The sequence below is a fragment of the Chiloscyllium punctatum genome, chromosome 45 (genome assembly GCF_047496795.1).
Source record: "Chiloscyllium punctatum isolate Juve2018m chromosome 45, sChiPun1.3, whole genome shotgun sequence".
In the NCBI taxonomy this organism is placed as follows: Eukaryota; Metazoa; Chordata; class Chondrichthyes; order Orectolobiformes; family Hemiscylliidae; genus Chiloscyllium; species Chiloscyllium punctatum.
Genome location: NC_092783.1, coordinates 28929271 through 28945726, shown reverse-complemented (window position 1 = coordinate 28945726; position 16456 = coordinate 28929271). Strand labels below are relative to the sequence as shown.

General features: G+C 46.7%; 1 protein-coding gene across 1 annotated transcript in view; it reads right to left on the bottom strand.

Annotated features, from left to right (window-relative positions):
* Positions 1 to 16456, bottom strand: part of shisa4 (shisa family member 4) — a 70796-nt gene that overhangs the window by 30581 nt on the left and 23759 nt on the right. The window contains exon 3 of the mRNA XM_072563509.1: positions 2733 to 2866. Coding sequence (XP_072419610.1) covers positions 2733 to 2866 — 134 coding nt within the window. The remainder of the gene's footprint in view (positions 1 to 2732; positions 2867 to 16456) is intronic.

The window sequence follows — 16456 nt, the reverse complement described above, 5'->3', positions numbered from 1 at the left end:
GGATATTATCTGCATGAGTTAATGGGTATATAAGTAAGTGGGTAAGGGGGAGATGGCTGAAGTGAGTAGGGCAAGTGCATAGGATGGGGGAGATGGACAAAATATGTTGGTGGGCAAGTGGATAGTCGATTCAGGGATAGTCAGCTTGGGAGAGGGTTAGTCATGAAAAAATAGAAAATCAGATCAGCAGTAAGCCATTTAGTCCTCAGTTTGCACCACCAATCAATGTAATCATGGCTAATCATACAACTCAGTCCCTTCTGTCCACTGTTCCCACTTTCTCTCCATACCCTTTGCTCCCTTTAGCCCTAACAGCTATGTCGAACTCCTTGAAAACATGCAATGTTTTGGCTTCAATTGCTTTCTGTGGTAGAGAATTCTGGAGACTCTCCACTTCCTGGGTGAAGACATTTCTTATCTCATTTCTAAATGGCTGACTCAATATCCTTAAACTGAGACCTCTTGTTTGGGACTCCAGTGTCATCAGGAGCACCGATCCTGCATTCATCCTGTCTAGTGCTGTGAGAATTTTATAGATTTCTGAGAATGCCCCTCATTCTTCTAAACCCCAGTGAAAATTGTCCTAAATAATCCACCGTGGCTTCAGCCATAGGTCCTGCCATCCCATGTATCTGTCTGGTAAACCTTGACTGTACAGCAAGAAAATCTTTCTTCAAATACGCAGACCAGAACTGCACACAATATTGCAGGTGTACACTTATCGAGGCCCAGTATAACTGTCAATCAGCTATCCCTGCTCCTGTAGTCGAATCCTCTCACTGTTTGCCTTCTTCATCACCTGCTGCTCCTGTATGCTTACTTTCAGTGACTGGTGTACGAGTCATCTTGCATCACTCCTTTCCCAACTTACTGCCATTCAGAAAATAATCTCCCTTCCTTTTTTTTGCCTCCAAAGTGGATAATCTCACATTTATCTGCATCTGCCATGCATTTGCACATTCACTCAATTTGTCCAAATTACATTGAAGCATCTCTGCATCCTCCTCACAGTTCACACCGCCACCCAGTATTCAGGAAGACGGTACTTAGCTCAGGAAGGAGGGTAGCCAAGTCAGGGAGGGGGCAGTTAGTTTGGGCAAAGGGTAGTTAGCACATGGAGGGAGTTGGTCAGCTCAGGGAGGGGTAGTTAGCTTGGGGAAGGAAGCGATTAGCTTGTGGAGGGAGCGAGTCAGCTCAAGGAGTAGTAGTTAGATCTAGGAAGGGAAATAGTTAACTTGAGAAGGGAGATAGGCAGCTCAGGGAGAGTCTTGTTAGCTTGGGGAGGGAAGCAGTTAACTTGTGGAGGGAGATGGCAGTTAGCTCGGGAGGGGGTAAGTTATCTCGGTGAGGTTAGTCAGCTCAGGAAGGGGATAGTCTACTTGCGGGTGGGGGGAAATCACATCAGGAGAGGGCATAGGCACGCTGAAGAGGGGCTAGGCTGTGGGCAAGGGTTAGGTTTGGGAGAGGAGTTAGAAAAGGGGAGAGGCTGGGGAGGGGGTCAGGCTGGGGACAGGAATCAGGCGAGGGAGGGGAATCAAGCCAGGGAGAGAGGTCAGGCCAGAGATAGGGGTCAAGCTAGGTCAAAGTGAGTTTTTGGGTAGGCTAAGAAGATAGTCAGGGATTGGAAGTCTGTATAGGTTCGGTCATTATCAGGGGTAGCCAAATTAGTTTTGGGGGTTTGTTGTAGGAGTAATCATGTCATGGGGGTTGTCAGGTGAGTGAGCTGGGTGTTCGGTTAGGTTGTGATAAGACAGGTCAGGGTGCATTTTGAGGGGAGGAGGTCGGGTTGGGTTGTGGAGGAGGGAGATTGAGTTGCGCTGTGTTATGTGGGTGCGATCTGGTTGTGTTCTGGTGAGTGGGGAGGGAGTGCATCCGGTTGAGATGTTGGCAGATAGAGATTCGGGTTGGGTTGACAACGGGGTGCTGCAGTCTGAGGTCGGCAGAATTCAGGTTGAGTTGTGGTAGGTGGAGTTGGGTCATGTATGGGGAATCAGGGTGGTTTGTTGTGGAAGGGGAGGGTACGTTGGGTCTAGTAGCAGAGTAGAAGATTGAGTTGTGCATTAGGATCATAAGGATGTTCCTCATGCAGCTGACTCCATGGAAATTATCAGTCAGTTGAGATATCCAGTTGGGATTAGCTGAACTATGGAACCTTCTAGAAAAGTTAGTTGGAGAGTTTAGAAGGTTTGCACTGACCAGTCTGAATAGTTATCCAAGGCAGGTTAGAAGATAAAAACCTGCTTAAGCTCCTGAGTGACTTAGGAGTTGTCACATTCCCCACCCCTGGATTCACCAGTAACTCCCCTGACTAACACCCCTCCCCATCACAGACTCCTGGTCCTCTCAGACACACAGTCCAATGTTCCAACCAACCCCTTGGTCCCACAGTGCACCAGTACCCTTATCCCATATTCAGCTGGCAGCTTACACTCCCTGCACCCACTGTCAACAAGTATAACCCCACCCCCTTATTCCCATTTGCCTGGAGCCTCTCAACATCAACCACCTGGGCATCCTACCACTTCACTCATCTGACACCTGTACCCTTCACTCTCCTGGCAAATTATCTTTTCACCCACCTGGCAGCCTATCCCCTTTACTTAATCAGAAGATTGAGGCAATGAACTGCTATTTCTTTCTCCACAGAGGTTACCAGAGCTTTCTGTGTTCATTCGGTGTCTGTTTGACTGATTGATTGAACTATGAGGTTATATCTGGGTTGGCTCACTGACCTGTGAAGGGGAGCCTCATCTGTTGTCGCCGACGGTACAGGTAACAGCAGGAACACAAGAAACAACAAACCAGAATCCCAACGATAATGATGAACAGGAGGACAGCAGAGGCAATTCCAGCAATCGTGGTGGAGCTGATTCAAAACAAAAGCAGCAATTATCCTGTTAAACACTGACAGTGTATAACTCACAGAACCGAGCATATGATGCTGGGTTTTACACTTTACAAGTTATTTTGTTATTTTCCTAACATACTCTTCTCCAAGCAATATAAGGAGGCTAGCCACGCAAGAGAAGAAAGCCACGCAAGAGAAGAAAGTAAGACAAGAGACAGGACCATGAATAGGCCATTCACCTGTTGAGCCTGCTCAATGAGATCATACATGTCCTTTCACCTCACCATCACTTCTTCTTACCCTATAATCCCAGAGTTCCTTTAGTGTCCAAAAGCATACCCTTTAATTTTTTCCAACCACGAGTATTCATAACTTTCCACAGCAGCAAATTCCAAAGACTCACAAACCAGAGTGCAGAAATTCCTCTTTTCAGTCCTAACTGATCCCTTATCTTGAAATAAAGCACCTTTCTTCTTGACTCTCCAGCCTCTTAGAAATTACACCATTCAAAGATGTTGGAATCGAATATGATTTACCTCCCATTGTTCTAAACCAAAGCAAGTATCGGCCTGCTGTACTCGAGCACTCCTCATATGGCAGTTCTCTTTCATACCAGAAATCAATCAAGTGAAATTTTATTACACCCCATCCTGGGTGAACACGCATTTCAATACATCTCCAGTTCACTTATAGCATGGAGATCTCATGGCTCCGAAAGAGGTAATTCTGTCTTAAAACTTGATTGTGCAATCAGATATATAGAAGAGTTTTCCTATTAATGCCATCCAGCTACAATGCTATTACACTCTTAACATCCCAACATCTCTGTCCAATAGACTTACAATGGATATCTTTTCTTCAGTAAAAGGAGTAATGTTGTACACAGTAGTCCAGTGTGCAATCACTATAACAGCAAGATTTCCTCAATGTTGGACTCCACACTCCCTACAATAAAGACCTTCCTAATTACTTGCTGTTCCTTTATGCTAATGTTGTGTTTCATGTATAAACTCACGCAAATCCCTCTGAACACCAACATATAATACTTTGTCACAATTTAAAATTATTCTGCTTTTCTATTCATCTTACCAAAATGAATATCCTTCCAGTCCACGCATTACACTCTATTTGCCTCCCAAATGCCCATCTATAGATCTTTGCAGATTCATATAACAGCCTAGCACTCAGAAACAAACCTGAGTATGTTTTATTTGATTGCTTCATGCGAGTTATTAATATGGAATATAAATTGCTGAGATTCCAGCACTGATCCTAGTGTTCCCCACCATTAACAATGTGCCAACCTGAAATAACCATGATTATTTCAATTGTTTTCTATTCTTTAGTCAATCCTGTATCTAATTTAAGATATTATCCCCATCTTCAAAAATGCTTATCTTCCGCAAACTATTTTTTGAGCTGTATCTTGTCAAATATCTTCTAAAAATCCAAATATATTACATTCATTGGTTCCCATTTATCTCATGTATTAGTTATATCCGCAAAAAAAATGGATTTTCCTTACATAAATCCACGGCGACGCTCCCAAATCATATGATTTCCTAAGTGCCTTGAAACCGCTTTCTTGATAATAGATTCTAGCATATCCCTGAATGGTAAGCCGGTCTATAGTGTTATCCTCTCACTCTCCCCTTTCTTGAATAAGTGTCTTATTTGCTAACTTCCAATCTGCTAGGAGCATTCCAGAATCTAGAATTTTTGTAAATCACAATCAGTGCATTCACTATCTCTGTAGCCCACTGTTTTATAGAACCTTGTCAGTCAGTAAATCCAAAGTATCTGTCAGCAAAGTAAGTTCAAGTTTCACCATCTCTGATGTTCAGAGCACTTTGCTCTGCATTTTTTAACTAGATGCTCTGGATAACACAGCTCCAGTTCTCTCCCTTCCTATAAACCATAAGAGAGGCGGCACGGTGGCTCAGTGATTAGCACTGTTGGCTCACAATGCCAGGGACCCGGGTTCAATTCCAGCCTCGGGCAACTGTCTATGTGGAGTTTGCAATTCTCCCATGTCTGCGTGGGTTTCCTCTGGGTGTTCCTGTTTCCTCCCACAATCCAAAGATGTGCAGGTCAGGTGAATTAACCATGCTAAATTGCCCGTAGTGTTATGTGCTTTAGTCAGGGGGGAATATAGTGTAGGGCAATAGGTCTGGGTGGTTACTCTTCGGAGCGTCAGTGTGGACTTGTTGGGCCGAATGGCTTGTTTCCATACTGTAGGGAATCTAATCTAATCTAAATAGGAACAGGAGTAGACCGTTTGTCCCCTCAAGCCAGGCTCCACCATTCAATAGGACCATGGCTGATCCAACATTCCTCATGAGCACTTTGCTGTCATTTCTCCAAACCTTTGACTCCCCTACAGATTTAGAATCAAACTATCACAGCCTTAAATATACACGGTCTGTGGCAATGACTCTCAACCCTCTGAAGAAATTTTTATTCATTTCAGTCTTAAATGGGCGCGTCTTTATTCTGAGACTATGCCCTCTGATCTTCGACTCTCCCATGACGGAAAACATCTTTTCAACATTTACCCCATCAAGCCCTTTAAGAATCCTATCTGTTTCATTGAGATCACCTCTCATTCTTTTAAATTTCAATAAGTACAATCCCAACCGGTTTAACCTTTGCTCATAAAATAATCCGTCCATATTGAGGATCATCTTAGGAATTTTCTCTGAACCACATTCAATGAAATAATGTCTTTCAATAATAATATAATAACATAAATGATAAGGGGACCAAAAGTGCCCACAATACTCCGTATGTAGTCTCACTAGAACCTTGTACAGTTGCAGTAAGACTTCCCCACTCTTCTATTCCAACCCCTTGAAATAAGGGATGAATATTCCATTAGCATTCCTGCTGCACCTGTGTGTTAGCTTTCTGCATTTCGTGCACAAATACCCCCAAGTTCCTTTGTGTTGCAGTTTTTTGCAATTATTCTCTACTTGAATAATTTTCTGCTATTTTGTTGTCCCTTCTAAAATGAACAACTTCTCATTTTCCCACAATATACAGCATTTGCTTACACTTTTTGCCGGTTTAATCTATTAATATTTCTGTAAACTGTTTGCATCCTGCCTTTCCACCTACTTTTGTGCTATCTGTAAATTTGGCGACAGTGCATTCACTCTTCCTCCCAGTCATTAATGTATATTGTAAACATTTGACAGCACTGATCCCTGCGAAACCCTACTGGTCTCAGGTCACTAACCTGAACTAAAAACTCTTATCCCCACTTGCTGCTTCCTGCCTATGAGCCAATTCACATCCACACCAATATCTACTTCCAACCCCATGGGCTGTTAGCTGATGACTTTTGTGAGGTTCCTTGTTGAAGTCCAAATACAAGACATCTACTGATTCCACTCTATCCATTTTGGTTGAGACTTATTCAAAAACTGAAATAAATTAGTCAGACAGGATTGCTGTTTCTCAAAGCCACCTGACTTTGCTTGATTAGATTATGATTTTCAAAATGTTCTGCTTTTACTTCCTTTATAATTTATTCCAATATTTTTCCAACAATAGATGTTAGGTGTATTAGCCTGTAATTACTCTCCTCTTGCTTTTCTCGCTTTTTGAAAAGGTATCTGAGCAGTTTACCAATCCTCTGGTACTTTTCCAGAATCCAATCATTTGGGAAACTTACACACAATACATCCACTATCTCTATGGTTCAAGCCATCAGGGCTAGAGGATTTAACTGCCTTTAGCCCCGTTAGTTTGTCTGATACTATTAGTCTTGTCTTTGGTATGGTACTTAATTCCTCTCCATACTCTTGATCATAAATGAGATGAGCGTAGTATTTTCCAGAAAAAAGACTGGTTCAAAATATCTGTATAACTTGTCTGCCATTTTCTTGTTCCCCGTAGCAATTACAGCAGTCACAAAACCAGGCAGCTGGCCTTTCTGCTCAGCAGTCCTCCATCCCAGGGGTGGACATCTGAGATTCAGAGAGCGACAGGCTTGGGTTGGGTTGTGGAAAGGAGGTGACAATCGTGAATGAAGGCCAACAGTTTCTGCAAAGGGAGGGGTATGGTAAAGCACGACTGGGAAGAGGACCATGTGGGAGAAGGCTACATCCATACTCAAAAGTACCCTCACTTCAAGAGGCAGATCATGTATGCTCAAAGCTGGTATGGTCATCTCATTTAACAGGGGCTAGGTGCAGAAGATGGAGAGACACAGGTACATGTAGACAGGTCAGGTGGGGAACTCAGGACGTACGAAGCCCATGGGTTTATAGCTGGTACTACCAGGAGATCTGGATGTCTGTGAGCACTCCCAAAACATTCAAGCTGAGATTGTAAGCCACTGGTTGGAGAGGACTCACTGTCACCTTACACAGTGCTGGGAGAGGACTCACTGTCACTTTCCACAGAGCTGGGAGAGGACTCACTGTCACCTTCCACAGTGCTGGGAGAGGACTCACTGTCACCTTCCACAGTGCTGGGAGAGGACTCACTGTCACTTTCCACAGTGCGGGGAGAGGACTCACTGTCACCTTGCACAGCGCTGGTAGAGGACTCACTGTCACCTTCCAGAGCTGGGAGTGGACTCACTCTCACCTTCCACAGTGCTGGAAGAGGACTCACAGTCACCTTCCACAGTGCTGGGAGAGGACTCACTGTCACGTTCCACAGCGCAGAGAGAGGACTCACTGTCACCTTCTCACTGTCACCTTCCACAGTGCTGGGAGAGGACTCACTGTCACCTTCCACAGTGCTGGGAGAGGACTCACTGTCACCTGCCACAGCGCAGAGAGAGGACTCACTGTCACCTTCCAAGGCGCTGGGAGAGGACTCACGGTCACCTTCCACAGAGCTGAGAGAGGACTCACTGTCCCCTTCCACAGCGCTGGGAGAGGAATCACTGTCCCCTTCCACAGTGCCGGGAGAGGACTCACTGTCACCTTCCACAGCGCAGAGAGAGGACTCACTGTCACCTTACACAGTGCTGGGAGAGGACTCACTGTCACCTTCCACAGCGCAGAGAGAGGACTCACTGTCACCTTACACAGTGCTGGGAGAGGACTCACTGTCACCTTCCACAGTGCGGGGAGAGGACTCACTGTCACCTTCCACAGAGCTGGGAGAGGACTCACTGTCACCTTCCACAGTGCGGGGAGAGGACTCACTGTCACCTTCCACAGAGCTGGGAGAGGGCTCACTGTCACCTTCCACAGTGCGGGGAGAGGACTCACTGTCACCTTACACAGTGCGGGGAGAGGACTCACTGTCACCTTACACAGTGCGGGGAGAGGACTCACTGTCACCTTCCACAGAGCTGGGAGAGGGCTCACTGTCACCTTCCACAGTGCGGGGAGAGAACTCACTGTCACCTTCCAAGTGCTGGGAGAGGACTCACTGTCACCTTCCACAGCGCAGAGAGAGGACTCACTGTCACCTTCCACATCGCTGGGAGCAGCAGAGAGCGGCGGGAGCTGGGCGGAAGTTCAGGCGGAGCGCAAAGCTGCTCGGGAAGGTAAGTGATCGCTATTAGAGTGGGTATGTTCTAAACCCCAGGTCCTACAAAGTAGAGTCTCCCTCCCTCCCTTCTCCTCTAACCTAAATTAAGAGTCCACAGACTTGCCACAAAAAGAGGGTCTAAGGACCTTTGGATCAAAGAGTGAGGCTTCAGCTCAGGAGTCTTTGACAAGGAGGTTGATTGAAGAGGGTGAAGACATGACTGCCCAGCTGGTTCAGTGCGCTCCATGCTTGATGTGAGAGGTCAACGACTCTGGTGTGTCTGGCTCGTATATGTGTGGAAAGTGTGTGCACATTCAGCTATTGACCGAGCATATTGCAGCGCTGATGAAAGAACTCGAGGACCTTCGGCTCATCTGAGAGAACGAGATCTTTCTGGACAAGACCTTCAGCAAGGTTATTACACCAATCATGCCAGAAGAGAGCAGAAGAGTGCAGACGATGAGGAAGGCAGAGAGGAGACAGGTGCAAGAGACGCCGGGAGAAGTACCTGTCAGGAACAAGTTGAAGCTTTTGGAAACAGTAGAGACTGATGACACTGCCAGTTCGCAAGGCAGCCAGGTCTGTCAATCAAAAGTTGGCACAGAGGCAGAGCGGAAGAGTCAGACATCGCACAGAGCTGTGGTAATAGGGGACTCCATCATGACAGGAACTGACTGGGGTTTTTGTGGCAGCAGACGGAATTTAAGGATGGTGTGTTGCCTTCCTGGTGCCAGGGTGAAAGACATCGCAGACAGAGTGCAGGAAATCCTCAAGGACAAGGGTGAAGAGCCAGAGGTGCTGGTGCATGTCAGCACAAATGATGTCGGGAAGAAGAGGAGGAACATACTCCAGCGAGATTTCGGAGAACTAGGAAGAAGGCTGAAAAGCAGGACATCCAAGGTGGTTATCTCCGGTTTGCTTCCAGTTCCTCGGGCTGGTGTGGCCAGAAACAGGGAGATCATGGACTTGAACGTGTGGCTGGGGAACTGGTGCAGGAAGCAAGGATTTAAGTTCTTGGATCACTGGGGTATATTTTGTGAGGCAGAAAACTCGGAAAGAGATCATGCTCTAAGGGTCGAGTGAAATAGGGGTTCATGGGAAGGGTGAGAGCAGTAACAAATTAAATATACTATACATGAATGCACGAAGCATTAGACATAAGATGGGTGATCTTAAGGCTCTTTTGGAATTTGGCAGAGACGATATTGTGGGGATAACTGAGTTGTGGCTTCAAGTGGACAGGGCCTGGGAAATGAATATTCAAGGTTACACGTGCTTTCGTAAGGACAGACTGACGGGCAGAGGGGGTGGGGTGGCCTTGTTGGTAAGGGAGGATATTCAGTCCCTTGCACGGGGAGGGGGGGGCCTAGAGTCAAGGGATGTAGAGTCAGTGTGGATAGAGCTGAGAAATTCTAAGGGTAAAAAGACCCTCTTGGGAGTCATCTACAGGCCCCCAAACAGTAGTCTGGATGTCAGATGTAAGTTGAATCAGGAGCTGAAATTGGCCTGTCACAAAGACTGTTGCTTTGGGGCATTTTTACATGCAGGTAGACTGGGAGAATCAGGATGGTGTTGGACCTCAAGAAAGAGACTTTGTGGAGTGCCTCAGAGATGGATTCTTAGAGCAGCTGGTGCTGGAGCCGATCAGGGAGAAGACAATTCTGGATCTGGTATAGTGTAACGAACCAGAATTGGTCAGAGACCTCGAAGTGAAGGAGCCATTGGGAAGTAGTGACCATAATACATTAAGCTTCAATCTGCAATTTGAGAGGGAGAGGGTACAGTCGGAAGTGACAGTACTTCTGTTGAATAAAAGGAACTATGGATCTATGAGGGAGGAGCTGGCCAAAGTTCAATGGTGCAATACCTTAGCAGGGATGACCGTGGAGTAACAATGGCAGATATTTCTGTGTATAATGCAGAAGTTGCAGGATCAGTTCATTCCTAAAAGGAAGAAAGATCCCAGGAGGAGGCATGGGCGGCCATGGCTAACAAGGGAAGTTAAGAAACATATAAAGTTAAAAAGAGAAAAAGTATAACATAGCAAAGATAAGTGGGAAAACTGAGGACTGGGAAGCTTTTAAAGAGCAACAGAGGATTACTAAGAAGGAAATACGCAGAGGAAAAATGAGGTACGAAGGTAAATTTTTTTAGGTATGTGCAAGGCACAAAAATGGTTAGGACTAAAATTGGGCCCTTGAAGACAGAAACAGGGGAATATATTACAGGGAACAAAGAAATGGCAGAGGAATTAAATGGGTATTTCATATCTGTGTTTACTGGGGAAGACACAAGCAATCTCCCTGAGGTAACAGTGGCTGAAGGACCTGAACTTAAGGGAATTTATATTTGCCAGGATTTGGCGTTGGAGAGACTGTTGGGTCTGAAGGTTGATAAGTCTCCGGGGCCTGATGGTCTACATCCCAGGGTATTGAAGGAGGTGGCTCGGGAAATCGTGGATGTGTTAGTGATTATTTTCCAGAGTTCGACAGATTCGGGTCGGTTCCTGAGGATTGGAGGATGGCTAATGTTATACCACTTTTTAAGAAAGGTGGGAGAGAGAAAGCAGGAAATTATAGACCAGTTAGTCTGACCTCAGTGGTGGGAAAGATGCTGGAGTCTATTATAAAGGATGAAATTACGGCACATCTGGATAGTAGTAACAGGATAGGTCAGAGTCAGCATGGATTTATGAAGGGGAAATCATGCTTGACTAATCTTCTGGAATTTTTTGAGGATGTAACTCTGAAGATGGACGAGGGAGATCCAGTAGATGTAGTGTACCTGGACTTTCAGAAAGCTTTTGATAAAGTCCCACATAGGAGGTTAGTGAGTAAAATTAGGGCACATGGTGTTGGGGGCAAAGTACTAGATTGGATTGAAAATTGGTTGGCTGATAGGAAACAAAAGACTAGTGATAAATGGCTCCATTTCGGAATGGCAGGCAGTGACCAGTGGAGTACCGCAGGGATCCGTGCTGGGACCGCAGCTTTTTACAATATATGTTAATGATATAGAAGATGGTATCAGCAATAACATTAGCAAATTTGCTGATGATACAAAGCTGGGTGGCAGGGTGAAATGTGATGAGGATGTTAGGAGATTACAGGTCTTGACCTGGACAAGTTAGGTGAGTGGGCAGATGCATGGCAGATGCAGTTTAATGTGGATAAATGTATGGTTATCCACTTTCGTGGCAAGAACAGGAAGGCAGATTACTACCTCAATGGAATCAATTTAGGTAAAGGGGCAGTACAGAGAGATCTGGGTGTTCTTGTACACCAGTCAATGAAGGCAAGCATGCAGGTACAGCAGGTAGTGAAGAAAGCCAATACCATGCTGGCCTTCATAACAAGAGGGATTGAGTATAGAAGCAAAAAGGTGCTTCTGCAGCTGTACAGGGCCCTGGTGAGACCACACGTGGAGTACTGTGTGCAGTTCTGGTCTCCAAATTTGAGGAAAGACATTCTGGCTATTGAGGGAGTGCAGCGTAGGTTCACAAGGTCAATTCCTGGAATGGCGGGATAAACTTACGCTGAAAGACTGAAGCGACTGGGCTTGTATACCCTTGAGATTAGAAGACTGAGAGGAGATCTGATTGAGACATATAAGATTATGAAAGGATTGGACACTCTGGCAGCAGGAAACATGTTTCCGCTGATGGGTGAGTGCCGAACCAGAGGACACAGCTTAAAAATACGGGGTAGACCATTTAGGACAGGGATGAGGAGAAACTTCTTCACGCAGAGAGTGGTGGCTGTGTGGAATGCTCTGCCCCAGCGGGCAGTGGAGGCCCAGTCTCTGGATTCATTTAACAAAGAGTTGGATAGAGCTCTCAAGGATAGTGGAATCAAGGGTTATGGAGATAAGGCAGGAAGAGGATACTGATTAGGAATGATCAACCATGATCATATTGAATGGCGGTGCAGGCTCGAAGGGCTGAATGGCCTACTCCTGCACCTATTGCCTATTGTCTATTGTCTATTGACTCACTGTCACCTTCCACAGTGCTGGGAGCGGACTCACTGTCACCTTCCACATCGCTGAGAGAGGACTCACTGTCACCTTCTAGAGCTGGGTGAGGACCCACTGACAGCTTGCACAGCGGTGGGAGAGGACTCATTGTCACCTTCCAGAGCTGGGAGAGGATCCACTGTCACCGTCCAAGGCGCTGGAAGTGGACTCACTGTCACCTTGCACAGAGCTGGGAGAGGACTCACTGTCCCCTTCCACAGTGCAGAGAGAGGACTCACTGTCCCCTTCCACAGTGCTGGGAGAGGACTCACTGTCCCCTTCCACAGTGCTGGGAGAGGACTCACTGTCACCTTCCACAGAGCTGGGAGAGGACCCACTGACACCTTTCACATTGCTGGGAGAGTATTCACTGTCACCTTTCAGAGTGCTGGGAGAGTATTCACTGTCACCTTCCACAGTGCTGGGAGAGGACTCACTGCCACCTTCCAAGGCGCTGGGAGTGGACTCACTGTCGCCTTGCACAGTGCTGGGAGAGGGCTCACTGTCACCTTGCACAGTGCTGGGAGAGGGCTCACTGTCACCTTGCACAGTGCTGGGAGAGGACTCACTGTCACCTTGCACAGTGCTGGGAGAGGACTCACTGTCACCTTCCACAGTGCTGGGAGAGGACTCACTGTCACCTTCCACAGTGCTGGGAGAGGACTCACTGTCACGTTCCACAGTGCTGGGAGAGGACTCACTGTCACGTTCCACAGCGCTGGGAGAGGACTCACTGTCACCTTCCACAGTGCTGGGAGAGGACTCACTGTCACCTTGCACAGCACTGGGAGAGGACTCACTGTCACCTTCCACAGTGCTGGGAGAGGAGTCACTGTCACCTTGCACAGCGCTGGGAGAGGACTCACTGTCACCTTCCACAGCGCTGGGAGAGGAGTCACTGTCACCTTGCACAGCGCTGGGAGAGGACTCACTGTCACCTTGCACAGCGCTGGGAGAGGACTCACTGTCACCTTACACAGCGCTGGGAGAGGACTCACTGTCACCTTCCACAGCGCTGGGAGAGGACTCACTGTCACCTTCCACAGCGCTGGGAGAGGACTCACTGTCACCTTCCATAGCGCTGGGAGAGGACTCACTGTCACCTTCCACAGCGCTGGGAGAGGACTCACTGTCACCTTCCACAGTGCTGGGAGAGGAGTCACTGTCACCTTGCACAGTGCTGGGAGAGGACTCACTGTCACCTTGCACAGCGCTGGGAGAGGACTCACTGTCACCTTCCACAGTGCTGGGAGAGGACTCACTGTCACCTTGCACAGCGCTCGGAGAGGACTCACTGTCACCTTTCACAGAGCTGGGAGAGGACTCACTGTCACCTTTCACAGAGCTGGGAGAGGACTCACTGTCACCTTTCACAGCGCTGGAAATTGAAAATGCCCTTTGGGAAGAAATGACTGTGAGCACATGCAGAGTGGGGAGGCTCAATGACCAACCTGTGAGGGAGGGGGATATTATGCCCATTGATGGTCGAATTTGAAAGCTGAGTACAGGATTAAGGAGAGGATTCTTGGCAGTGTGGAGGAACAGGGGGATCTTGATGTGCAGGTACATAAATCCCTTAAAATGGCCACCCAAGTGGACAGGGTTGTTAAGAAAGCATATAGTGTTGTGGCTTTCATTAACAGGGGGATTGAGTTTAAGAGTCGTGAGATCTTGTTGCAGCTCTATAAAACTTTGGTTAGACCGCACTTGGAATACTGCGTCCAGTTCTGGTCGTCCTATTATAGGAAAGATGTGGATGCTTTGGAGAGGGTTCAGAGGAGGTTTACCAGGATGTTGCCTGGACTGGAGGGCTTATCTTATGAAGAGAGGTTGACTGAGCTCGGACTTTTTTCATTGGAGAAAAGGAGGAGGAGAGGGGACCTAATTGAGGTATACAAGATAATGAGAGGCATAGATAGAGTTGATAGCCAGAGACTATTTCCCAGGGCAGAAATGACTAACACGAGGAGTCATAGTTTTAAGCTGGTTGGAGGAAAGTATAGAGGTGATGTCAGAGGCGGGTTCTTTACACTGAGTTGTGACAGCATGGAATGCGTTGCCAGCAGCAGTTGTGGAAGCAAGGTAACTGGGGACATTTAAGAGTCTACTGGACATGGATATGGTCACAGAAATTTGAGGGTGCATACATGAGGATCAGTGGTCGGCACATCGTGGGCTGAAGGGCCTATTCTGTGCTGTATTGTTCTATGTTAGGACATTGCACACAGACCCTTGCAATGAACAGTACACAGACATGCAGGTCCATATTCAATGACCATTCTAACACATTGCCACGTCTGTGTGTTGGCCCTCCTGGTCACATACATTACTGAAAAACTAATTGACAGCTCCACATTTAGACATGGGGGTCACAAAAGAATAGGGATGGTTTACGATCAGGGTAAAAGGTGTCAGCAGCACCCAAAGTCCTGTAAATGGCTTGCTTCTCTTGCTTCCAGATGATGCAACAGGCTCTCAGCACAGACTTTTATCCATAGAACTTTGTCTGTGGCCATGAAATGATATCTGACACTGTCACCAAGCAATGTGAACCTAACCAGAAAGACTCAGCAAATGAAAGGGTAAATCAGTGACGGTTATACATTTGTCACCCATGCCACCAAAGTGCACTCAATAAATGTTCTTCTTCCACTCCCACCCATTATGTCTTCATGTACTGCTGGGTTCCACAGCTGGGGTGGAGAGAGTTTACTTATCAGTAAGGGACTGTTGGCGTCAGAGATTTGGCCAGGTGACCCTGGGGTACTTATGTCTGGTCAGATCAAACTCTTTTTTTTTGCTGTTTTTGCCTTTAACTTCCATACTTAGCTCTGGATGCTTTCTACCCCTCTTATAATCTTTCTCCACCTCTGGAATATATTTTTAGTCAGGCGAAATTCAATATCTTCTTAAAAGTCTATGCCAATGTTCAGCAATTGTCATGACTTTTAGTTTATTTCAGGTGGCATGGTGGTTCAGTGGTCAGGGATCCACATCTTTGTAGGTTTCCTCTAGGTGGTGTCCCACAGTCCAAGGATGTGCAAGTTAGGGGGAATGGCCATGCTAAATTGCCCATAGTACCAGGGACATGCTGATTAGGAATTGAAAATGCAGAGTTACAGGGATAGGGTGGGCCTGAGTGGCATACTTTCGGAGTGTCGGTGTGGACTCGATGGGCTGAATGGTCTGCTTCCATAATGCAGGGATTCTGTGATAACTCTCTGGATTCATTTTTAAAAGGGCCTTGTGTTTCCCTTCTTTGCTCCAGCCAGGTTCACAACAGAGTAACAAATCTCCACAATCCACGTGTGCATATGTTAAGTGAATGTCTTCATGAGGGTAACAATCAGGAAGGCATAAACAGACCCTTTGGTCCATGCCAACGAGATATCCCAATCCAATCTAGTCCCATCTGCCAGCACTTGGCCCATATCCCTCCAAACCCTTCCTATTCAAATACCCATCCAAATGCCTCTTAAATGTTGCAATTGTTCCAGCCTCCACCACATCCTCTGGCAGCTCATTCCATACACGTACCACCCTCTGCGTGAAAAAGTTGCCCCTTAGGTCTCTTTCATATCTTTCTCCTCTCACCCTAAACCTATGCCCTCTAGTTCTGGACTCCCCAATCGCAGGGAAAAGACTTTGTCTATTCAAACTATCCATGCCCCTCATAATTTTGTAAACCTTTATAAGCCTCCGACGCTCTAGGGAAAACAGCCCCAGCCTGTTCAGCCTCTCTCCATAGCTCAAATCCTCCAATCCTGATAACGTCCTTGTAAATCTTTTCTGAACCCTTTCAAATTTCACAACATCTTTCCGATAGGAAGGAGACCAGAATTGCACGCAATATTCTAAACGCCTGTACAGTCGCAACATGACCTCCCAACTCCGTTACTCAATACTCTGACTGATAAAGGAAAGCATACCAAACACCTTCTTCACTATCCTATCTACCTGCGACTCCACTTTCAAGGAGCTATGAACCTGCACTCCAAGGACTCTTTGTTCAGCAACACTCCCCAGGACCTTACCATTAAGTGTATAAGTCCTGCTAAGATTTGCTTTCTCAAAATGCAGCAACTCACATTTATCTGA